Source organism: Falco punctatus (genome assembly GCF_963210335.1).
Source record: "Falco punctatus genome assembly, chromosome: 6".
NCBI lineage: Eukaryota > Metazoa > Chordata > Aves > Falconiformes > Falconidae > Falco > Falco punctatus.
In genome coordinates this window covers 32,228,505-32,254,138 of record NC_137585.1, presented here as the reverse complement: position 1 = coordinate 32,254,138, position 25,634 = coordinate 32,228,505, and the positions used below count along the sequence as shown (strand labels likewise).

At 43.5% G+C, this 25,634-nt stretch overlaps 2 protein-coding genes and 1 long non-coding RNA gene across 10 annotated transcripts in view; 1 reads left to right on the top strand and 2 right to left on the bottom strand.

Moving 5' to 3' along the window:
- Nucleotides 1-15,507, bottom strand: part of CRY1 (cryptochrome circadian regulator 1) — a 39,176-nt gene extending 23,669 nt beyond the window's left edge. For both annotated transcript variants that reach the window (XM_080393379.1, XM_080393380.1), the window contains exon 1: nt 14,978-15,507. In XM_080393379.1, the coding sequence (XP_080249505.1) occupies nt 14,978-15,135 (158 nt within the window). In that variant the 5' untranslated portion in view covers nt 15,136-15,507. The remainder of the gene's footprint in view (nt 1-14,977) is intronic.
- A 128-nt stretch (nt 15,508-15,635) lies between these two features.
- On the top strand, nt 15,636-25,468 carry MTERF2 (mitochondrial transcription termination factor 2). 7 transcript variants are annotated; one of them, XM_080393382.1, is made up of 5 exons: nt 15,636-16,282; nt 16,367-16,435; nt 19,521-19,706; nt 20,297-22,088; nt 23,842-25,468. In XM_080393382.1, exons 4-5 carry the CDS (start codon nt 22,081-22,083, stop codon nt 25,064-25,066), a joined length of 1,233 nt encoding a protein of 410 aa, XP_080249508.1. In that variant the 5' UTR covers nt 15,636-16,282; nt 16,367-16,435; nt 19,521-19,706; nt 20,297-22,080; the 3' UTR covers nt 25,067-25,468. The 7 variants fall into 7 exon arrangements, with proteins under 7 accessions (XP_080249508.1, XP_080249510.1, XP_080249514.1 ...); XM_080393384.1 differs by lacking the exons at nt 15,636-16,282; nt 16,367-16,435 and adding an exon at nt 18,685-18,806 and having other exon boundaries at nt 19,581-19,706; XM_080393383.1 differs by lacking the exons at nt 15,636-16,282; nt 16,367-16,435 and adding an exon at nt 18,741-18,806.
- On the bottom strand, nt 18,465-19,900 carry LOC308066298. The gene is made up of 2 exons (XR_013929125.1): nt 19,736-19,900; nt 18,465-19,339 (listed from the first exon to the last, which is right to left on the bottom strand). It is a non-coding gene; the product is annotated as an uncharacterized lncRNA (long non-coding RNA).
- Nucleotides 25,469-25,634: the final 166 nt, after the last annotated feature.

Sequence of the window (25,634 nt, the reverse complement as noted above, 5' to 3'; positions counted from 1 at the left end):
GGAAAATCCAAGAGCAAACAAATGTATTTGCAGGGGGAGAACGACGGACAGCCGTGAAAACAGGACCTAGAAGCCAATTACAAAACTAAGCTACTTGGCAGTACAGAAATGCTCATATTTAAACAAATTTAAAATTCCTTATTCTCATGTACCCTAGTTCTCTTATTTAAATGAGCAGCTCATAAGGCTGTATGTAATTAAACCAGAGCTGGCCTGCTTTATAAAATAGTTCAGCCACGTTATTTTTGGCAATCTAAGCTGTCCATGAGAAAGTAATAGTTACGGCTCATTTCAAAAGAGCAAGCGCAATAACAGCACTATAACAAGATACAGTCTTGCAACCTGATTCTGAAGGACAAATTTTATACTGCCCCTCGTTTCCTTTAATAAAAGTCTTTTACTTCCCTTGCATTAAAATGACTTTAAGGTTATAATTACTGCTAGTACGATTTTCACAGTTTTAAGTTTCCCAGAAATGAAGCTGTGTTAAATGAATGTATTTCTCAACTACATTGTATAAATTGCAAGCCCTTAAGGTATAATTCCATGATCTCTGGCTTCCCATTATCTAAAAAAATAATAATCTATTAAACTAATAGAAGAGAATTAAGGACAGAGCTAAAATCTAAAAGCAAGCACAGAAATCGGTGTAAAGTTTCAAAACCAAGAAAAACTACCTGAAGCTATTCCTGAAAATATGAATTAAAAATGGCTGGATTTCATCTCTGCGGTGCCCACCTTATGGTGGTCAGCCTTCCAGCATTATCCTAACTTATCATTGCTACTCTTATGAATCAAGAACACCAAAAATGTCTGAACTGGTCTTTCAAAGCTGAAATTAGTCATTTACATTGGAATACAGGGTAAACATGAACAAAATGTGTTCAGGCTTTTGAGTAATAATTATGTAGAAAGAACCAACATTTTAAAAAAAAACAAAAAAAACCAAATAACTGAAACACAGCTTTGTTCATTAAGCTGCATAAATCCAGAAAAACTCCACCGTCCCAAAGTTTCTTAGCATGAATAGACTAACAGAAGTAACGGTTCACTTCATGCTGCACAGGCCTTCCACCTCAAAGTCTAGAGCTGATGGAAAAGGTGCACGGAGCTCAGGAACATAAGCCCTGGTAAACAAAACTGAAGTATAGCTTGAGGCATAATAAAGGAAAAAAAATCCATATAACCTTTAGATAAGCATGCTGCCTTCATTTGCCACAACTGCAGCAGTTCACTGCAATACTGAAGGTCAGGACCAACAGAAAGTACCTCACTTGAAGTAACTAAATTAGTCTATACAACTTACATAGTAAAGTGGAACATTCTGATAACTACAAATTGATATTCAATCATCTCTGCAGAAGTGACAGTAGTTTAGATGAAGAATTATTTTATGAAGAATGAAAAGTTTATGAGAACAACTATATTCTTATATTTTCCTCATTTTCCCCATCTACCCATTCCTTTCAGAAGATGGCTGTGAATGACAAAAATTCACCTCAGGAACACCAGCCACGGATATTTTTATTACTTTGACTGTTGAATGAACAAAGGTAAACAACTCGAAAACATCATAAACATCATCCTACACAGGATCACTTTATTTTTTCCAGCTTACTTGTGCCGGGGTCAGAATTAACAGCAACACAGAAGATGCAGCCAGGAACACTGCCAATTTTTTTTTTTATTTTTTTTTTTGGGGGGGGGGGGCGGAGGGCACCAAGCCCACCTTCCTTAAAGCGTACAAAAACTTTGTTTGAGACAAAGCAGCGAAAATAAGAGCACTTGAATATCAAGACAAACTGTTAGAATTCCAGAAAAGAGATACTCCCACAAGAAAAATTTCTTTTTTTAAACTCCAAAGTTATTTCTATAGACAAAAAAGTAGGGGAGCATTTGTAGGCTCTGTACTCCGGAAACATAATCACCATTGATAAGCATTATGGCTATGCAGAACCTTCAAGCAAGAAGGGACATTCCCCACTAGAGGTCAAACGGAAATAAAAAAAACTTATTTACTTTAATCCCTATACATGCAACAACAAGGGGCAAGACCAAAAAGGGGGAAAAGAAGGGGGTGGGACATGCAGGGGGAGTCTACAGAGTCTGCAGCTTTCATTGCTATGTCTCATAACCTGATCGTTTCCTTACACCATTCGTAAGAAGAACATTTCAATATGAATCAACAAAAATAGTTTCCTAAAGTAGGTCGTTGCTGCAGCAACCGGGCGCTGTTTGGACTACTCCCCGCCACAATGACCTACTTTTGCAGTTATACGTAACCACTGTAGTAGGACCCGAATTTCTTCTTCCCTTCAGAGCCACTCCAAGAGGATTTCCGTACCACAGCCAAACTTTAATCCTAACCAGGAGAAAGGCATCAAGCAGGTACAAACAGCTGGTGGGTTCCGTTCCTCTGTGTCATATTTAGATCTGTTGGCTGCTAAAGGTTTCACTTAACCTTTATGTGTGCTTAGAGTTCATGAAGCACCGAGCCAATGTTCAAAACCGGAGGAGCTGATTAAAAAAACAGAAGGGGAAGGTGTCAAAACAAACAGCAGCTCATGAACAATGTGTCCCTCAGAGCCAACAGCTGGTGGCAAGCTTCAGCCCAAACAGGCTGCCTCAGTACTGCCATCCAAGCACAAGCTAACAGACATAATCCTTTATTACAGGTCTAAATAACATAAATCTGCATAAAAGAAAAACCCTTGGGAATGACCAGTAAAGATAACACGTTTTTAAACCCTGTTTAACGCTGTGTGGACTGTGGAGTGGGGACATGCAAAGGTACCACACAAACCCAGGAAGTAATGTTTACAATTACTTAATTTCCTGTTTATTGTTGCTGTTAATAACCACTAATCTTATGACAAAGAAAAAAAGGTCACCAGTGCAACTTCCCATTGCACTATATTTTAACCTCATGAAGGAAATAAAGATTATCTCTCTAGAAATAAACCTACAAGCTTCAAACATCGATCACACTGACTTGTACATAGGTATTTTTTTATCAGTTCCTGCAACCCCCAAGTTCAAAAGCTTTCATTCAAAGTAAAAATTTAAGAGGCAGGCATAAGAGACTAACACTACTTCCAAGCCTAAGACAACTCATTCCAACAAAAGGCAAGCTATGCATAACCATACAGTACATCCTAATTAAAACTTCAGTTAACAGAAAGATTCAGACAGATATAGCTCATACTAATAAAGTAGAAAAACAAAGCACATGCAGCAAAGCTCTCCAAAGCTTACTTTACCTTAAGCCTTCTCAAAACTTTTAAGTTCAGCAGGAAAAATGCTAGCATCAATGGCAACATGGTACTGCAAGTATAAAAGTTTTTGCAGCTTCCCCCCACACTTTCACTTGTAAGTCATATATGAGATAATTCCTTCTGCAATTCTCATACTCCTCAAACAGAACAAAAAAAAAACCCTAAAAATTATTTTTATTTTATCATTGCACTTGACAAGCCATGGAGCAGCAACTGCAAAGGTAGGATTCTGGAAGAAAGATGGAGTAGTAGAAATAATAAAAAAAAAAATATCACAGAATTATGGAAAAAATCAGAAAGGCTGCTGCTGCAAGAGCAAGATCTGATCACTAGTATCAATTTTCAGTTTGAAAGCATGACCTCCAATGCCAAAAAAGCAAGCTCCGTTGTGCTGTCTCATATGGTAGTAGTAAAGAACTGGAGTCAAACTTTCAGTAAATGCAGCTTTGAGGAACTTTTCTTTGGCAAACCAACACGGTGTTTCAGAGTTGACACTGAAAAAGAGACGCTGGTGGAGTTGTATTTCAAAGAGTGCAGAAAGCCAAAATCTAAAGTATAAAAATAGGAAGATCCACACTGTCCCCACAAACTCATGATTTTCTTCACGATTTAGAAGAAAAACACAGTAATGATGAAATAAAGTACTTCTCACCAGTAAATTTATTGCCAACCAGCTAACAGAAAGGAAATTTCATTCAAATTAAATAACCCTGTTCACTGAAAACCACCATGACTGTATGATCAAAACTAATTTTATACAGGTCTCCTCAGATTAGGAAAGCCTTAAAAAAAAAAGGGGGGGAAATATACTACAATTAAAGCTAGACTAGCAATAGCACAGTGATTTACAACTTTTTCCTTTGTAACAAACTGAAGTTTTACTACACATTAGTAGATGTTTCCAGTGAAAGAGTATGCTGGAGAAAAGAAAATTAGTTAAGTCGCTCACAATGAGTCATTAGATAAAGGTTTTATTCTTCATAAAATAATTCTTCATGAGAACAACTATATTCTTATATTTTCCTCATTTTCCCCGTCTACCCGTTCCTTTCAGAAGATGGACATGAATTACAGAAATTCACCTCAGGGATATCAGTCACGGATATTTTTATTACTTTGACTTTGAAAGAACAAAGGTAGACAACTGGAAAACATCATTCTACACAGGATCACTTTATTTTTTCCAGTTTACTTGTGCCGGCATCAGAATTAACAGCAACACAGAAGATGCAGACAGGAACACTGCCAATTGAAGGGAAATTTAAAAAAAAAAAAAAAAAAAAAAAGGGGGAAAGGGGGCATCAAGCCCACCTTCCTTGAAGTGTATAAACTTTGTTGGAGACAACGTGGTTAAAATAAGATCAGCTGAATACCAGGACAAACTATTAAGACATATGGGGACTAAAGCAAATAAGATTTGTTTTTCTTCAGTTTAACAGGGAACTATGGGAGAGGGTCCAGCAGAGGCTGCAAAGATGGTGAGGGGACTGGAGCATCTCCCTTTTGAGGAAAGGCTGAGAGAGCTGGGCACATTTAGCCTGGGGAAGAGAAGACCGAGAGGGGATCTTACCAATATCTACAAATACCTTAAGGGCAAATGTCAGGAGGATGGGGCCAGGCTCTTTTCGGCAGCGCCCAGTGACAGGACAAGGGGCAATGGGCACAAACTGCAGCACAAGATGGTCCGACTGAATATGAGGAAGAACTTCTTTGAGGGCAACAGAGCAGTAGGACAGGCTGCCCAGAGGGGTTGTGGAGTCTCCTCCTTGCCTGGATGTGACTCTGTGCAACCTGACCCAGGTGACCCTGCTTTACAGGGGGTTCAACTAGGTGGTCCTCCACAGGTCCCTTGCAACCCTGACCATTCTGTGATTTAAGGAAGCATTCACAGGATTTGGGATATACTGGGTAACAGCAGAAAACAGCTACACTGTCTAAAAGGAAACACAGATAAACCACAGTTAATTATATCTTACTAAGCCTGTCATCTACTGAAAAATAATGATGGAAAGCCACAGGAATTATGCCTAGGCAACCCAAATAAAACAAACAATTCAGGTTACATCCTTTGCTTGATCATCCTCATTAAGACTTGGATAGTTTCAAACCCCTTGAGTTCACTAATAGAGACTTAGAAAAACAAAGAACAAAACCAAAATGCAACCTCCTCCCCAAAGACCCTTCTGAAACCTGGATGGCAAAAATTACTCCGTAAAATATTTTATTTTAAATGCATATCTCAATTTTACAGATGTAGAATCATGCTGCTCTCATGAGAGGGGAAGAAGGGTAACAAAAGTAGGCAATCTCTGTTAAAAGCTGTATTGTTCTCTTTTCTACTTTAAGACTACTAGAAAAAATTAGTTTATTTAGTGTCAAGAATGTGAAATATGAAGGAAAAAAATGTAAAAAAAAATAATCACTTGATGCCACGGAATTTACAGACAGAAAATTTCAACTCCGAGTAATCTCACAAGGTAACAAAGGAAAGAAAACTTTTACTCCATTCTTCAATCAATCCAATGTATTGGAAATCAAATCATTCACTATTTTTAATGCCAGCTGCTCTATAAAAGGGAGCCTCACAAATCTCTATACACTTCTCCAGTACTTCAGAACTGCACAGATGGCGAAACTGAGATAAAGCTTGCCATGGTGTTCTATGTCTTTAGCGTACAGAGAAATTGTGCAGACCATGATCATGTTTTACAAACTATACAAGGCACAAAGCAACCTACCTACATGGAGTTACCTGTTTATTTACTCATCTTTCTGATGAAAGTTGCCCTTTTTCTGTTCTTTCAATCATTATTTTGCCCCTATCAACTGCAGCACAGTTTACCCTTCACCTAGAAGGTAAGTAGAATATTGGCATTGGCATTAAGAAAGAAAAAAAATCTGCAAGTACTGAACTCCACAGGTTCCTTTTTATAAAAAAAGTAAAGCATTTCCTAGGTCATGAATTCCATGCTTTGGATAGATAACAGACAGAAAAATCCAGGTTTTCCTTACAGGAGTTGTTCCTATGTAGCCTGTGGTGTAGATATTTCATCTCCATCACTGAAGAATCAATAACATGTATTCATACCTCACAATTTCCCCATTTGAACTTAAACAGATTTTTTTCCAGCATTTTCAGTTTTCCTTTTGAAAGGACAGGAGTCTGTGTTCTGAAAGGAATCAAACTTACAGTGCAAGAATTTTGCAGCCTTTACTCTTCACGGCTGTGTAAGAGTCAAAAACATACCAACAGATGTTAAAAAAAAGGAATGCATTGACTGAACAATAAAGGAAATGCTTTCCTATTTTATCTCAGTGTTTCTTGATTTTTAAGTTTCAACAGCAGGCCCAGAAAATTTCTTCAGTTGAGTTGCAGAGGAAAACTGCTAACAAAAGCTCAGGTGCACATGATATCACATGCCTGTCAACACAGAAATCAGACTTGCAGGACACATCCTGACCAACATCCAACTGGAAGAAATCAGTTCCATCTCTGGTGATCTGAACAGGTCCCATGCTATTGTGAGGAACTTGTTGCATTAGCACTTTTCAAAGAGATTACAAGCAACACTTTGACACCTAAATTTACTTTTGAAACCCTGAGTATAATGACATTCTTATATCCTACCCAGGTTTACCAATATAGACCTTCAGACCTCTCAATTACTAATGAAATTTAAAGAAAAAAAAAGAATCAAAGTATAGAATTTAAGGAAGAAAATGCTTATTCTAAGAAACACTGTTCACTGCAGCTCTGCTACTGCCTAAAGTAATGCTAACAAAGCTCATGTGTTAATTTCTATTATCTCTCCATTAGTAATTGGTATGCTTTCAGATTCTTACCTGTTCCAAAAGTATACATACACATGTAGGCTTTTGCCACAGCTGTCTCCATTTACACATACACTTGAAACAACATTGCAATATTGACCTGGTTTCCCCAGTCCTTTCTGGTCCATCCTTCACCTCCACTCAAGCTTTATTCCTGCATAAAGAAGCATTTACACACACAAAACTCAAAGCAGCGAAAGCAAATGCTTAATGGTGACCTGAAAATTATACATGGAGGCTTCGGGGTTAGAAGAACATTGCAATTATAGTTCACCTGTTGACCTAGATTGCAAAGAACTTGAAAGCCAGAAGTATACCAAAGCACACAAACTAACCTTGCTCCACATTTCAATCAGAGCTCTGAAAAATGTAAGTAAAATGTGTTGCACCAAAACACCATGAGGTTCTTACCCTGGTAATCAAATCCAGGCTTTTCCTAGAGGTAACCAAAGGCACGGCTATTAAACTTGCTAAAATGTGATATGCAGAGTACTAAGGTAATAAACACAAAGCCACATACTCCCACACTACTTACACAACCAATTCATGCTCAAGCTGACTTTTGCCTTTTTAGGTCATCATGGGAAGGTGACAAAATTCCCTAAAATAAAGTTTTTTTTCAATATACAAACTAATACATCACAAACTTTACATGTGACTTCCACATGGAAAAAATGCAGCTTGACCTTCCTCCTATCACGGGTTATATAACTAACCTGAAAACCTGCCAGGCATTAAGAGAGTATGGAAAAAAATCACCTTCCTTGAAAATAAAGGTTTCAATGCTGTAGATGAACTGTCAGAAACCAAAAAGTTCAGGTGATACAATGATAAACAGCTTTTTCTACAATATTTGCATTATGAAGTATGTTTAAAGAGTAGCTTCCATTGGTAGGAACATGGACATTTTCATAATCTGGAGGAAAATACACTTTATTGCATAAAAATAGCCAAAAGGGGATAGTAATATGTAAAATCATTTGCTTTGAAGAACTGATGCAGAATTCTTTGACACTGCCACACACTGATCTGTTGGGGGAAAAAAAATAAGTAAATCTGTATTCTTGACTGCCTAAAAAAAAAAAAAAAAAAAAAACAACTGCTTTCATGTTCCTCACAGATGGTGTTTGTTGGGACTTATCACCCTCTCCTTTTATGACCAGAGGAGGTAACACCACAAGTTGCAGACAGATTACCTTCCCCTGCTCAAATAAAGAATGTGATCTATTAAGGCTTACATAAAATGAAATAAAAATAGATTTCTGGTCCCAAGAGAAGGAAGACTGAAATAATCCTACAGAATTGCTTCAAGATAGCATTTATCCCTTGATACTCAAAGTCCACCTGCTACTCTAACATATCAAAAACACTCTACCCAGATCTTCTCTTGATATCCTCAAACTTAGAGATCAGTGATGCATAACAAGATCTCCAAAACCTGAAATCTTCTTAACCTGAGGAATTAAATTCCTTCAAGATCAATCTTGCAGTCAAAAAGCAAATTGTATAAACGTTCACAATAATTTTTCTGGCCTATAACTTGTTTTTTTAAGTAGTAGTTGTTATTGAACACACCATATAAAATTGGATTTTCAGTAGCACCTGCTCTTTCCAGACCAGCCATTGCAGACTTCTTATCCAATTTAACAAGTTACATTACAGAATCTAGCGATACAAGATCACTCACCAAAATAAGCAAACAAGCACAGTGTAATTTCTCAGATGGCTGGCTTATTTCTCACATTCTGACAAAAAAATAAATCCAGCCTTTCCCCTATCACAGTAAAAAGCCCAATACTTATTCTTGACAATATAACTTCAAAGGGTGTCAACAAATGCCAAGCCACAGAAGAAATTAATAATCACCTTCCAAAAAACACCTGATGGTTACTACACGCGTGAGCAATGCAGGTCACAGTTATATGGCCATTTTAATCTGGTTCAGATTCACATGCGCTCAAAGAAATGGTACCTACCCTTCCCATTCTCGCCTCTTCATTACTACTACCGTGACCTTTTTGCTGGCACAATCTACCACAGAGGTAATTCCAAAACTGGTAACTAATCTCTTTTGGATGGGTTGATGAGCTAACCTGGTTCACCACAGGGCTGTGTGTTATCACGAAAGGGTGGAACCACCCTTTTCATTAACACTGCAGGATTAAAACCGTGAGGACATACGTCAGTGTGGTTCAGTGACGTACTTTGCAAATCATAGACTAGATCATAACAAGATAAATTACAGAAGGAATTGCTGAACTCCCGGCACTCTGGGGGGAGACAGGGCTTTCTGTGAAAGAGGACGGGGGGCAGCCACGACACGGGGCACTGAAAGGTTTCTCCATTCTAACCCCTGGTACCACTGAACTCCCATCTGAACACACGGCTTCTGAAAACAAGTTACAGCTCTTCGATAACAGATCTTGTAATTTACAGATTAATTACCCTCCATTTAGTGGGCTGGCTGGACAGAAGTGCTCCAGGTTGCACACTGCACTAGAGTTGCAGCCACTCATTAAAAGGTATGATGAGTTGTGCTGGCTCTTGCGTGGCAAGGTTTTAGTAGCAGGGGGCACTACAGGGGTGGCTTCTGTGAGAAGCTGCTAGAAGCTTCCCCCATGTCTGATGGAGCCAGTGCCAGCTGGCTCCAAGACAGACCTGCCACTGGCCAAGGCTGAGCCAATCTGCAATGGTGGTAGCGCCTCTGGGATAGTGTGTCTAAGAAGGGGGCTGGGGGGGGGGGAACCCCACTGTGCCATAGAAACTGCAGCCAGAGAGAGGAGTGAGAATGTGAGGGCAACAACTCTGCAGACACCAGGGTCAGTGCAGAAGGGCAGGAGGTTCCCCTGCAGCCTGTGGTGAAGCCCACGGTGAGGCAGGCTGTGCCCCTGCAGCCCATGGAGGTCCACGGTGGGGCAGATACCCACCTGCAGCCCATGGAGGGCCCCATGCCAGAGCAGGTGGATGCCTGAAGGAGGCTGCGACCCCATGCAAAGCCCACACTGGAGCAGGCTCCTGGCAGGGCCCACAGAGAGAGGAGCCCAGGCTGGAGCAGGTTTGCTGGCAGGACTTGTGACCCCATGGGGGACCCACGCTGGAGCAGTTCACAGAGAACTGCAGCCCATGGGAAGGACCCATGCTGGAGCAGTTCATGAAGAACTGTCTTCTGTGGGAGAGATCCCACATTGGAGCAGGGGAAGAGTATTAAGGAGTCCTCCCCCTTAGGGGGAAGGAGCAGCAGAGACAACCTCTGATGAACTGGCCACAACCCCCATTCCCCATCCCCCTGCACCACTCGGGGACAAGGAGTTAGGGAAAATGAGGAGTAAAGTTAAGCCTGGGAAGAAGGGAGGGGTGGGAGGATGGTGGTGTTTTGTTTTTTGTTTTAAGTTTTGGGTTTATTTCTCATTATGCTACTCTAATTTGATTGGTAATAAATTAATTTTTCTCCCCCTCGAGTTGAGTCTGTTTTGCCCGTGGCAGTAATTGCTGAGTGATCTCCCTGTCCTTCTCTTGACCCACAACCCACATTTTCTCTCCCCTGCCCAGCTGAGGAGGGCAGCGACAGCAGCTCTGGTGGGCATCTGACATCCAGCCAGGGTCAACCCCTCCACAGGTATGTCTAGAACACAGCACAGGAGTACTGAGGTTCCCTTGTGGACCTGTTACAACCTGACTATAGCAGCAGAGCTCAGCACAGGCTACCCACCCTGTAATAGAAACACAAAATATCTACAGAATACATACAAAACTAATGTTAATCCCAAACCTGACATACATCTAGCTTTGCATACGAAAAACCAAGAGCGTTTTCTCTATATTTTAGATGACTGCCTTTATGCTAAATATTTCATAAGTCAAACAGATTTTCATCCTAAGTGCTACCCACAAAAACAACCTTAAAGGAATGTTTTTAGCAGAGAAGTCATAATTTTGGTGCACTCCTTTTACATACCAAGCACATCACCAAAACTAACAAAGTATGATACACAAATTCCACCTGCCTGAATTACAGATATGATATTTAAACCTGAAATCACTAATAGAATAATTCGATTGACAAACTTTCTTCACCAATCCCACATCCAACAAACAGGTTTCTATAGGACAAATAATTGCCTACATAACCTGGAGATACAAACATATTTTCAAAACCAGCTGGACAGAATAGTAAAATTTAACAGATGCTACAGAAGAACGTCCAAGTATTAACTTTCTAAAACAAACTCCCATTTCCAAGAATTGCAGTGATTGTCCTGGAAATGAAACTTATTTTTTGCTCAGGTTTTTAATTTTTAATATGCTTCGAGGTATGAGTGTTAAGATGTGAGAGAGACACACACATACACATCACATCTTATCTTTCTCCTAAATCAGCAGGACTATCTGCCATAACAACAGCAGCTAACTTTGCAGAATGTTGAACACATCAATATTCTTGCAAAATCTACTAAATATATAAAACAAATTTTATTACTCTTATTTTAAAAGTGAAAGTTTTATTTTTTAATCATTCCTGAAAAGAACAAGGATTGGCAAGATTAGTCTATCCATTTTTTAAAAAATCAATTGCTGCATGACAGCCTTTTAATTAGCACATCAAAAACATACATACACACTCAAAAAGACAAACTAAGAAAGTAAATTATTACCCAAAGTAAATTCTTATGCAGCAACTAACAGAATGTTTACATTTCTTTTTAGGTATTGTGATCAATTGCCGCTCTGTACTAAAACCAGGGCTAAATGAACACACACAAACACCAAGTATTGCTTCAGTACTGCTGAACAGGGGATGCCATTCTCCTTATTAAGGAGAAGACTGTGAGCACATATGAACACATTTTTTCATAAGTAGGTAATGGTTACTTATTGGAGTACGTAAGTTACAGTCTGTGTCTGCTGCGCTGACACAATTAAATGCACTGTGATTCTGGTGCCAAAACTTCAAGGGCGATTGACAAAACTTTAAGAGAACGTTAGAGCGATTTACCATTTAGCATCTCTCTCCACAATTTTACTGCACCAAATAACCTCTCTCCCAACCCTTGATCTGTGAATGACACTGGAAAACTCACTCCATAGAAAAAGCATGTCTCAATGGAAGCACATCTTGATTTATTTGACAGCTTGAAAGAAGGAACAATAAGAAACAGAACCAGAAAAAATGAAGCAAGTTGAGGAAGGCCCTGGTATTTGTTACGTAGCAGTCATGATTTTAGAACAGGTACGCTGAATGCCAGTAGAAAGGAGGTCAGTAAGACCATGTGACTGCTTAGTAATTAGACTTGCTCAATAGTGCAGTTACACAAAAATATTAGTTCATGAGTGTTACATGACTGTTTAAAGAGAAAAAATAAACAGAAAGCATCAATGCATTACAGTCTGCTATATGCCACATTTAACACACATTTTTTAAAATGAACCTCTACAGAGGAACAATACAACTTCCAACAAGAAACTAAACCTCCTCACTTCTCATATTCTTGCACCATTTTTCCTCAGATCCATTGCTTTAGTCACACTGTGAACTCTTGACAGGCAAGAGGTTTGCCCAGGGCATCAGGATCATAAACTTACCAGAACATACTCAACTCCTGCTGTCAATCAACTGAAACTAAGATAGGACCACTGACAATTCACACCAGAAGATTAAATTTGACTCATATTCCAAATGCTGAAGCGTTTCTGCTCCTAATCTCAAATAAAGTATTTTTGACTCATTCAACACCCTACTCCACAGGCATGTAAGCAAGGATCTTGCTCAAAGTGATAAAATTCTTGATTGTTAATTACAAGCGCTGAGCGAGACTGGCAAACCAAAACACTGCATCTTAAGTCTTGTATATGCATACTGTGAATATGGGTGTTACTACTGGTTAAAAAATGGCTCATTAAAACCACTGGAACATAAAATGGATTCATTCCAAACTAGTAACAGTTCATTTAAAAAAATAATATTGAGATTAATAAACATACAGGTCTAGCAGACAGTTATTCTATAAAGTTACTGTACTTCTAAGCTTGAAAAAAAAAAGGAAGATCTCACAAAACCAGGCTACGCAGGGAGTGGGATTTCCTACTCAAATCCACATGCAGCATGTGCCTTGAGTTAATTTGAGTCCCAGAAGATTGTCTGAAAGTGCTTTGGATAGGGGAGTTGTAATCTACCCTTCTTTTGGGAAATCTTCATTGGGGGTGGGGAGGTGCAGAAGCACACAAAGCCAAAGGACTAGAAGAAAAATAAACCCACATCACCAAAACCTCACTCCCTCTAACTAGCAACTAAAAAAAGATTGTTTTCTTTGAACGCAAAATGCAGGCAGGGACTACTTGTCCTTTTAGAACACTCTGAAAGTACACCAACTAGCAATCACTGTGCGTGTCTATCACACACAAATGTAACCAAGATCAAACGTGTCAGATAGTCATTGAAGAACCAGGGCAGCAGCACTGAAGACATGAACTTCCTTTCACTAAAATCAAAGTTCACATTAGTCTGTCATTCACTACCTCCAAGAATATAACCAAGAACAGTTTGGCATTTCAATTGCAAAACACATTAGAAACTAAAAGTCCTCTTAAGACATGTGATTTCCTTAACACTTTGACATGCACCAGTCGCCTACATTCTTTTAAAACTTCAGTCGCTCCAGCTTCATCTGTAACACTAAGACCTCTGAGCTTCCTTTATGTAAGTCAGGATTTGTTATGCCAAAAAACCTCAACCCCTTCTAACTAAAAAAAAACTAAAAAGCCTCTATAAAAGAAATTTACATAATGACCCTGAGATAAGGGAAGTATCTAACAACTATTATTCTTAAGTAGTATGAACATTATATTTGTCAGTGAAAATGGAAGAATAACCATCAAGTTCACAGAAAGCATTTTTAGCATTTCTGCCTTCCAAACCCCAGGAATAGTTCCAAAAAAAAAAACCAGCCTCCAAAGGTAAGTTACCTTTCTGGTAAAGTATTTAATGACCTGGGATAGAAGTTATTAAATGTGAAAGAAATAGCCCTTGAAGAGAAGTAAACCGAGCTGAAACCCAAAGTATCTGAACTTTGTAATTCTTCTGTGACGTGGAGCTGAGCCAAGTTTCATTGTGCTTGTTCCGTAATGAGGCAATTCCCAGCGCCGCGGTCGGGGCAGGCTCAGCTCACAGCATGTCAAGTCTCTGACACTGGATGGACAGACACCAGAACACCACTGCACTACCAGCCCTTCCAAAAGGGTAACAATTTCCACACCCCTAGTGATGCTTTAACTAATCTCAGAGAACAAGTCCGCACGGGAACCTCTGCCTTATTTTGGCACACACTCAGCACGGATGACCAAGTCACGACTGCACAGTCAAGTTCATTTTTGCACTAGGTAGGACTACACCTGGCTTGAAGGTGCAGGAATAGATCCGCACCTTCGGGAAAGGGAGGCTACTACTCTTCCCTGCAGGAAAGCTACTCTCGGAAATTACTTTTGAATGAATCAAGCAGCTTCCCAGTTTTTCAGAACGGGGCCACCCTGCGCGGGGTTTCTGGCTGCCCAGAGGTGCCCAAGCCAGCCCCCGGGCGTCGCTCCCGGGGCGGGCAGCCCGCAGCAGCCCCCCTCCGCGTTCCAGCACTGAACCGCCGGCCCGGGGAGGGGAAACAAGAGCCCCCCCGCCTCCGAGAAACCAGGGCCTGCCGCCCCGCACTCCGCCGGGGGCTTCCCCGCTCCCTCCCCCGCTCCCCCGCCGCCGCAGGGCCGGGCACACAGCACAGCCGCCGGGGCCGCGGGGAGGGCGAGGGAAGCCGGCGCGGGCGGGGGGGTGGCGGGGGGCAGCGTGACCGCATACATAACGCGGGGATTAGGGCCCCCGCCCCCGCACTCACCGCCACCTGTTGATGCCCACGTTGGAGGAGCCGGCGAACCAGGGGTCCAGGATGTAGACGCAGCGGACCGTGTCGGCGCCCTGGATGCACTCCCGCAGCGCCGGGTTGTCGTGGAGCCGCAGCCCCTTGCGGAACCAGTGCACGGCGTTCACCCCCATGCCGCCGCCGGGCCGGGGGCGCGGGCGCTCAGCGAGAACCGCCGCCACCCGCGGGGCCGCTCATGGCGCGGCGCCGCCGCTCGGCGCCCGGGCGAGCAACGGGACGAGCGGCCCGCGGGGGCCTCGCCTCGGGCGGCTCTAGGACCCGGTGGAGGCGGCGGGGGCGGCCGCCCGGCGGGGACGCATCACCCCGCGGAGCCCCCGCGCCGGGGAGAGCTGAGACGGACGGGGGAAGAGCGGGATCCGGCGGCCGCTTCGGCGCGACGGGCCCCCTCCGCTGTCTGCCCACGGGAACCGGCCGTCGGTGCCGGCCGCGCGCCTCGTGCCCGCCGGCGGCCGCCGCCTCGCCGCTCGCCCTGTGACTGCGCCGGGCGCCGGTGCTCCGCCGGCCGCCCCGCCCCGCCCCCCGCCGCCGATTGGCTGGCCCCACCCCCACGTGACCGCCGGCCCTCACGTTTCTGAAGTGTGTTTACTACCGGCGGAGCGGGTGGCGGCGCGGGGAGAGCGGGCGGTGGGCCCGGCCGATCCCGCTCCCGCGGCGGTGCGGCCGGCGGCCGAGGGGGGCCGCGATCCCGGCGGGAATCCCACCCGCCGGGGCGGTGCGAGGCGGTGGGCCGCGGCGGGGAGGGGCGCCGGGGGCGGGGACCGGGCCCACCCCCGCCCCCAGCTCGGGGCGGCGGGACCCGGATGAGCACGGGGCTCCGAAGAGGCTCGGCGGAGGTGCTGATCCCTGCTGGGAGGCGCGCGCCCGCGGGAGAGCGGTTACAGAGCGCCCTGCGCGCGCCCGCGGCGGGGGCTGCGCATGCGCGGCGACCCGGCTCCCCTCACCCGCCCGCGGCGGGGACGGCGGCGCCCGTGGGCCGGGCCGGGCCTGGCCGATCCCGCCGCACCCCCCCCGCGGGGCCGAGGCGGGGCGCTTATGTAAGCGTGTGCGCGGGGAGCCCGGCCGGTGCGCGCGGCCTCCGCCGGGGCCGGGCCGGGCCGCGGTGCGCGCTGCCGTGCCGTTGCTTACGGAACGGGCCGTGCGCCTGTCGCTGCCCGCTGCGGCCCCGAGCTGCTGCCACAAGAGCTGGGCCAGGACCGCTGAGCTGGGCAGTGCCGTGGCACGGGGAGCAAACGCGCTTTCCAGCCAGTTCTGCGCAGCAGAGTAAGCTGCAATGGTCTCCAGCACTGTTAGTAAAGCCATTATGAGTAAATGGTGTGTATCTAACGTCTTCTCTTTTAATTACAGAGCTCAAATCGAGGTCTGCATGCTGCCGACGCAGCCGGTTGCCCTGCATCTGCCCGTGGTAGCCGCCAGGTATGGCTAACTGCGGAACGAGGCGTCACACCAACGGCACTGGGTAGAGCAATTTTGAGTCCTAACAGGGCAGCTGTAGATGCAGATCTGAAAATCAGCCTTCACCTGTAGATTGTGACTCAAATCTCCAGATTCCAGGGTGTTCATACAGAATGGGTAGCCACATCAAGAGGGGTCTCATTAGAAGTAACAGCTCTTAAGTAAAAGGCAGAGGACTCGCATCAGCCATACTGACCTCTCCTGACTTCCAGTATTCCAAAGCAGGATGGTACTTTAAGAATTGTAGTTGCTCCTTCCACTAAAGTCTTTTTTTCTGCTGAGATACACAGAAAGTAAAAGCGAAATCAACAAAAAGAGACATGCATCATGTGTCTCCCTTCATACTTTACTCACTTGGAATGACTTAATGTCATTAATGATTAAGGCATGCTAGCAGCAAAGGCCCCAGCCATGACTGGAATCCCTTCCTATTTGGTTTTATACAAAATTTATTTCTAAAAAGTGTGGAGGCCAAACTGTTCCTAAGCACTGATTTTAACAATAGCATAAATTATTATGAGATTTTCAATTATTACTTTGTCATATGTAGAACACCATATTCCACACCTCATCATTCTGGTGGAAGAAGAACATAACAGCATCCTGTCTTTTACCCTTGCTGTAACTCAAACCTGGGGCACCTGCGTTGTTGTCACGTTGAGCACTGTTCTCTCAATACAAAACACGTTCTTCCTTGCATGTTTTTTTTTGTTTTATTCTTAAGAAATGTAAAATATTTGGTGAATAATCTGCAAAGAAATAAAATAGAAAAAGAAATCCCAGTAGTTAATGACCACTTTCCATCAAATTCCTGTAATTTTTGAGCTCATGGAAGAAGATAGATTCCTTGAAAATAAGAAAAGTCATCTCACAATACAGGTTTTATTTCAAATTTTGAAATTGCTTTTTCATACTCCATACGTTCCCTGCTAGCTCCTTACAAGGCTGTGATGCTGAAGATGGCCCTGAATAAAGTCCAGCATCAACTGATCTGCCTTCTTGGGAATACTAAGGTGGAGGCAGCCCTCCCTCGCTAGACCTTACGGTTTCATAACCAAATTGCAACCATGGAAACCATCAGTCTATAAGCCCTTTGTTGCTACAGACTAAATAACAACTGTAGTATATGATTAGCATATCATTATGTCAAAACACCACTGGCCCTAGCCATACCTTCTGTGCTAGACTGTTTGTTCTTGATTTAAAAGTGGAAGGAAGGTGAAGAATATATTAATTAAAATACTGTATCTCAAGGGAAGAGTGTCTCCAAGCTAGTAGAAAAAGAAAATAGAATCACAGTTAATCAAGGAACTCATACAAGTAAACCTCACTACTGTGTTCTCTTGTGGATAATTCTTTTAAAGAACATTATTACTAATTTAGCTAATTTAGCCCAGACAGTGATCGCAAAAATCAAGAGAGTGGGGAGGAGTTAGAAGGGAAAAAAGAAACATGAAGGTGTGAAATGACAAAAACATAAAGCAGCAAGTATATGATACATTGTGTATTACAAATTAGAAGCATTTTTAGATACATGTTTCTAATGTGGTTGTATGTCATTTATATTAACAAAAATTGTTAACTGTTCTTGAAGCAGCAGTTATGTAGGAGACCAAGGCTGAACTGGGTTCATAGAGCATGGTTTCTTTCTATAGCAGTTCTCTTCTGCATTAGATCTTTTTCATAGATCTAATAGAGACTATTGAAGATGTAGCTGACAAAAGAAGTTTTCCCAGAGAGAACAGTACTGATTTTTACTGTCTGAAGGATGTGGTTCTGCAGACCCAGGGTCAGTTGAAAAAAAATCCTAACATGCCTAGAAAAAATCTTTCCAGTCTGGGTATCATTTATGTTTCTCTGCTGATTTGTTACTCTTAAGTTTAGAGGAGAAATAAAGTAGATAGAGCTGAAAAAACTACAATAGAGGAAGATGATTCTCACCATCACAGCTCATTTAACTTCTGAAACACCACCAGCAAAAGACTATAAATCCAATGACTACATATGTGAATTTTATTCTTTTACTTTGTGGTAAATGCAGTGATATGGAAGAAATTATACAGATGTAAGACAAGCCTCCCGTCATCACATCAGCATGCCTCTCATCCAAATTTGATCCTGGAGAGATTTTTCAGGATACCGCTTGCAAAAAGAGCAGAAGCATCTTTGCAGAGGTTAACATGCTTGGTATTGGGAGTGGTAGGGCTTTGGTTCCCAGGCAGTGTGTACAGTGACCGGCGAGTACAGCGACCGGGGTGTGCAGTGATGGGAAGTACAGTGACTAGCAAGTACAGTGACTGTTACGTACAGTGACTGGCGTGTGCAGTGACCAGTAAGTACAGTGACCAGCAAGTACAGAGACCAGCGTGTGCAGTGGCCGGTGCATGCAGTGACCGGCATGTGCAGTGGCCGGTGCATGCAGTGACCGGCGTGTGCAGTGGCTGGCGCATGCAGTGGCTGCTGAGTGCAGTGACCGGCGCGTGCAGTGGCTGCTGAGTGCAGTGACCGGCGTGTGCAGTGGCTGGTGCATGCAGCGGCTGCTGAGTGCAGTGACCGGCGCGTGCAGTGGCTGCTGAGTGCAGTGACCGGCGCGTGCAGTGGCTGCTGAGTGCAGTGACCGGCGTGTGCAGTGGCTGGTGCATGCAGCGGCTGCTGAGTGCAGTGACCGGCGTGTGCAGTGGCTGGTGCATGCAGCGGCTGCTGAGTGCAGTGACCGGCGTGTGCAGTGGCTGGTGCATGCAGTGGCTGCTGAGTGCAGTGACCGGCGTGTGCAGTGGCTGGTGCATGCAGTGGCTGCTGAGTGCAGTGGCCAGCGTGCTGCACGGGGCACAAGGCCTCAGTAGCCCCAGCGTTGCAACTTCAGTCCTGGGTAAATACAAGGAATGATCATTTCTGTTACCGAATCAATAGGATCACTTGCTTTCTCTCAGAACACAGGCGCTCAAGTAGCCTAATTTTAAAATGTATGTTTCTTTGCTACTGTAATACTTCACAATTATTGATTTTCCATTATTTTTTTTTAACTAAGCTAATTCTCTCTTGCAAGCCGTTTGAACCCAACACCTTTAACTGTTTCTAATCACAACAACGTCTATTTTGACAAAAGGAAGAACCTGAGGTGACGTCGCACCACGAAGCGCCCGTGCAAGCCCCGTTACCGCCCCGGTACAGCGCAGCGCGCGCCGGGAGCCCCGCCACAGCGCCCTCCGGCCCCGCCCGCGGGCGGCACATGGTACGTCCCCCCTCCCCCGCGGCCCGTACCGGTGGTGCGGCCCGGCGCGACGTGGAGCCAGGTCAGGGGCGGCCGGGCAGGTCCCGTCCCATCTCGCTGGCAGCCGGCGCCTCACGGCAGCTGCGGGGCAGGGGGCGTGGAGCGGCGGGCACCGGCCGGTGAGGGAGGGCTCGGCCCGGCCCGGCCCGCCGCCGCCGTGAAGACAGGTGCGGCCGGGCGGCAGCGATGCCGGCTGCAGGCGGACGGGGCGGGACGCTGGAGAAGCTGCGTGTGCTGTAAATGGCGCGGCGGGGCCATGGAGGACGCGCGGCCGCGGGCCCCAGTGCTAGGCCGTGGCGGCGCCCCCGCCGGGCGGCCCTGGCAGCGGCGGCCCTGGCAGCGGCGGCCCTGGCAGCGGCAGCCCGGCTCGGGGCCGGGCGGGGAGCGCTCTGCCAGGCCTCGCGGGCCGCCTCCCCGGGCCCTCCGCGCTCCAGCGCAGCCCAAAGGGCGGGCGGGGACCGTGCGGGCAGGGGTGGTCCCGGGGGCTGGGCTGCCGCCATTGGGAGCGCTCCGTTTCCGAGCTCTGGTTTAAATAGTGTGTGATCCCGCAGATCCAAGAAGCCTTTTCCCCGCGAGGAACGGTCGAGCCGGAGAACAGGCAGCCCAGGAGGGGCTGGGCAGGCTCCATCCGTGGGGATTTTCAAGAGCTGAAGGAACGAAGCAGCGTGGTCTTACAGCAGACCCCACCTTGAGCTCTTGAGGTCCTTTCCAACCTGGATTATTATCCCAGGATCCTCTGTAGTTTTTTTTCTAGAAAGCTTTACGTTCATCTAGCATAATAGAAAAAAAGGGATTTTTTTTTAAATCCTTTATGTTATTTCCACTGCTGATGCAAAGCAAGGATTCATTTATTTGTATCTAAGTGCAGAAGTGTGAATGCTTACTCTACTAGGCATTAATCTACAAAACTGCTACCTATTACTACTCCAGATTTCTTCACAGGCTATTCAAATCCTATCTACCTGCTCTTTTCTAGGGAAATAACGACTCTTCCTGGTTAATTCAAAGTTCAATTTAGGCATTTAGTAGTTTAATTCTCTACAGCCTACTAAGGCCTGGCTACAGTGTGCTGTAATGAGAATGGTAGTAACCAGCATCCAGTAATCATCATACTGTGGCGCTCTAGTGAAAGATTCTGTGAAAAATACGAGCAAGAGGTTGGTGTGCTAATTTTCAAAAGGCGAGATCAGTCTCAAAATACATATTCAGAATTTCTGAATGAAATGAGGGATGAATCAGCTAGCTGATCCTAGCATCCATTTCCTATAGAAGATATCCATAGGAGTCTCATTAAATAATGAAACATAGAACATCCCTTTGCTCTTACATGTAGGTCACTGCAAGTGTGCTAGCAAGCAGCATTGCAGATAATGTCCAGGTAGACAGTAGTTCAGTTCCTTATTGCTGTTATGACACTTGGTGATAAGGTGCTGCTGGCAGTGAGGGCAAATGTCTTAAGCTGGCTGGTTTTTTTTCTTAATATCCTGATTTATAATCCCCACAGCAATATAAGTATGTAAAAAGTTATAGTGGGGGCCTGCATATTAGAACAGTAGTCCAGCATGAGCTTTAAGAGAACTCTGAACTCCTGGAATAGGTTACGTACCCTGGAAATGTGATACTGTCATCTATGTACTCTGAAATACACCAAATCATAACTTTTGATTAATCATCTTCTCAGTTTCTACAGAACACCATGACATTAAAATCCATTCATCTTACTGTGCATGTTATATTTTACTTAGTGCTTTACAAGGGCTCCTGAGTACCCCAGTCAAATGCAGTTTAGCAAATAAAGCTTTCCTTCCTTTTATAGTATTCTGTTTCTGCATAATCCTCGCTAACAATAGGGAAAAAAGTTGTCTATGATGTCAAACATTTTTCAGACAACATAAAGCTTATTTAAAATGAACATAATTACTTCCATGTCAGTTCTTGAAAGAGCACAATTTACTATATCAGAATTTTTTAAAAACTATAATAGATAAAGTGACTATATTTTAAGTGACTGCATTACTCATAAGGCAATTTTAACAGCAGGATTACACATTGAAGTAAGAGTCATGGTTAGTTATTTTTCCAGTTTGTACTTTGGAAGTATCATCTGACATCCCAAACAATTTTAACAATACTTTCATTTTGCTGGCAGTTTCCAGCTGAGCTGAAGCATTAATGAAGAAAGCCCTGATCCTTCAGAGGTTTACTTGCTCAGACCGGAGCCACTAAATTCAATAGAGCTACTCAAGAGTACTCAAACACAGGCGGTTGTGTCACACTCCCTGTGGAGGAGAGGCTTTAGTTTGCAGTCCCCGTGAAACAGCCACTTTCACAGGGCATGGAAAGGTCAGCACAGGAAAAGGATGCTTACAGTGCTTTCAGGGCTATTGGGAAAAATTGCGTGTCTGTGGTACAGCTTGCTGGACAGTGCTTCTCAAGTCACAAAGTTTATGAAGATAAATCATTAGCCTTGGGTTTATGACACAAGCAGCTTCATTAGGCAATCAGATTTTGCCTGAGAGATTTGAGAATATACTAAAAAACAAGTTGCTGATAAACAGCTCCTGTTAATAACATAAGCTTGCATATAGGAAATTATTATTCTGTCTTATTCTGTTAGTTTATGATGTAGCAACGTAAGAGTCCAGGTTTCAGAAGCTGAAAAACATCAACTTAAAGTCAAAGGTACATTTTCCTGAGATAAAATATTTTGCCCCTGGAAAATATTTAACTTTACCTGGCAACTAGATAGAGGCATTATCACTCAAGTTCTCTAAAGAAACCACGTATTTTCTTAAAAGTTGGGCTTTACAGAAGATTGCAGGAGTCTGACATAGCTGTTCCTGCAATAGGCTTCTTGGTTTGTCACATAGATTAGACTGCATAATCATAATGGTGTTTTCTCTTCTAAAAAAAATCTCGCCCCCCCCAAATAACTTAATGCTCATTTATGTACTTTATGAGAGGCGAAATCAACTATATAAATGAAACTGTCAAATGTACAAATGGTATTTTTTCTCATTTTCAATTTGAGCAGTTCTAAGCATGTTACCAGCAGCAACAATTTGTGCAAGTATTTCATAGACGAGCAGTTCTCCCTTTTACACTCCATGCTTCTGAAAGGTTGTTATGAAAACATCACCTAGGAAGTCAGAGATACACTGCTGTGGCTCCTTTAGCCACTGTAGAGCAGGTGGCAGTGCATGTGCTATTGGTGATACCTGGCAGTTGGTTTGAGCAAAGGTGGGGTGTGGCATTACCCACAACTACCCTACAGTTGCTGTGTGCACAGCCATCCACCTATTCCACAAGGACTCCCTGCCTACCGGGGTGGCTGGCAATGACAGAAGAGACCTAGAGACAGAAATAAGGCGTTAGTGCAAAGGGCAGCTGTAGCAAAGTAGAGGAAGAGACAGGTGAAGGCCTGAAGATGTTACAGTGTACTTGCTTCCTCCCCCAAAGTACCAGTGTGCTTATTCAGAACCCACTAACAGACTCAGCTACTGAAAAACACATGAAGGTTTCAATGATTTTTTTCCCCCAGTGAATTATAGCAAGAATGATCTCAAAGTGCAGTTAGGCTACAAACTGCTGCTGAAGGAGCGCTGGGGGAGTCTCTGACACATGAAGGAACAAGTCACGCTCCAAACAATGCTCAAGAAGTTAAGCAGACACATTCAGAAGGGTTAAGGAAGATATTTAAGCTGCTTTTTAGATTTCCTTATTCATTTAATAGAATTATGGTCTTATTAAATTGCATGAAACATTTCTCTGGTATAGTGTGAGTGAGCTGTAATGTAATAACAATGTTAGTTGTAGGAAATGGCTGACAGTTTGGTTCTTGTATGACTGCAGGCATTTATATGGACAGAGCACTGCCCCCACATCAGCTCTGTTGCATCTGCACATCACTGTTCCAGTGAGGCACCTGTCAGAACACTGACCTTTCAAAAGTATTTTTCCCCCCCTGGTTTTCACATAAAGGCTGAATTTTGTGCTAGTAACAAAAACTATTTCTGAGAGTAATTTCTTATGCTAGCTCATCTAAATATCAACATGTCTGAGCATTAATTTGTGCCTTAAATGTGTTTTCTTGTAGCTGTTCTCTCTCCATAAGGCTGAACTCCACAATGTTGAGAGGAATCGCTCATGGTGCAAAAGGTGCATGTACTGTTCTGTTGGCAAGATCTCAATACTGTAACTCGGGACTGAATTTTTTATCAGTATGGACTGAAGTAGCAAACAGAAGCTTCCTAATACATTCCACTTACACAACTGATAGAAAATCAAGAGAAGAAAACAAAAATACCATTGAGAGTCTCTACAGATTGTCAGTTGACATTAATAAAATACGCAAACTAAAGGAATGGGTCCTTCTCCAGGATATGGCCTATGTTAAAGAAATTGCTGGTATCTTACAAGAAATGGGAGCGGATGAAACTGCCGTAGCTAACATTTTAGAACGCTGCCCAGAGGCAATTCTCCATACCCCTGCAGAGGTAAACTCTCAGAGAATTCTATGGCAATTAGTATGCCAGAATGGAAAACAGTTGATTAAATTAATAGAGCAATTTCCAGAGTCTTTCTTTACTACTGAATATCATGACAACCAGAAGGCAAATATACTCTTTTTTCAAGAATTGGGCCTTAAGAATAATATAATCACCAGGTTCTTGACAAGCGCACCCAATATTTTCTATAATCCTGTTGAGAAAAACAAAAACGTGATAGAGACGTTACAAAGAAGTTACTTAAGTTTAGGAGGTTCCGATGCAAACATGAAGATATGGATACTGAAGCTATTGAGCCAAAATCCGTTTATTTTATTAAGTAGCTCCACCGCAATCCAGGAGAACTTGGAATTTCTCCAGAAGAATGATTTCACTGACCATGAAGTTCTACAGCTGCTGTCCAAACTTAAAGGTTTCATTTTTCAACTTACTTCTACTGCTATGCAGAAGAGCATGCTCTTTTCCAAAAAGGTCTTTAATTGCAGTGACCAAGAATTAAAACAGCTAGTGCTCAAGTGCCCAGCCCTCCTCTACTATTCTGTTCCAGTTCTGGAAGAAAGACTTGAAGGACTACTGAAGGAAGGAATTTCTATTGCGCAGATCAGAGACACACCAATGGTGCTGGAGTTGACAACACAAATTGTTCAGTACCGAATTAAAAAACTCTCTGCGTTAGGATATGATATAAAGAATGGAACTCTAGAAAGCTTGAATGGTACTAAGAAAGATTTTGAGATCAATTATGGTAAGATACAATCAAAGAAGGAGAGACCAATTTTCAATCCTGTTGCTCCTATACACACCGAAGATTAATTTGAATACCGTACTTTAAGCAAAAAAAAAAAAAAAAAAAAAATACTATCAAAGAGAAAAGGGATGGTGGTTCTTTGAGAAGAGCCGAAACAAAAGTAATCTTAACCAGATTGTAGTCTTACACTGTACTTTGCCTTGGAGTGGGTGTTTGACATAACTTCATTATACAATTGTAACTTTGTAATACTTTCAAATAATATTGTAGAACCTGGTTATGATAAAGGTTGCTTTTTTCCCCCCCAGGGAGTACCTCACATGGGGTTTTTTGGTTCTGTTACATTTTGTTACCTAACAGGGAATTAACTGCTTTGGATTTTCAGCTGTCACTTCACAGTCCAGCCTCTGGTAGCGATTAGCACAATCTTTATCTGAGAAAGAAAAAATAAAAGGTTTGTTCATCAACTCACTGGTTCACTGACTTTTGGGGAATCTTCTGGAGTTCCATTCCTTATCGCTGCAGGAAGTAGCTCCAGCTCCCAGATCCTGACCTGCAGCACACTTGGCGTTTTGGATAGGAACGCTTAGCTAAAGCACAGTCTGAGAATAGGGGCAGGACATAGTATTTTTT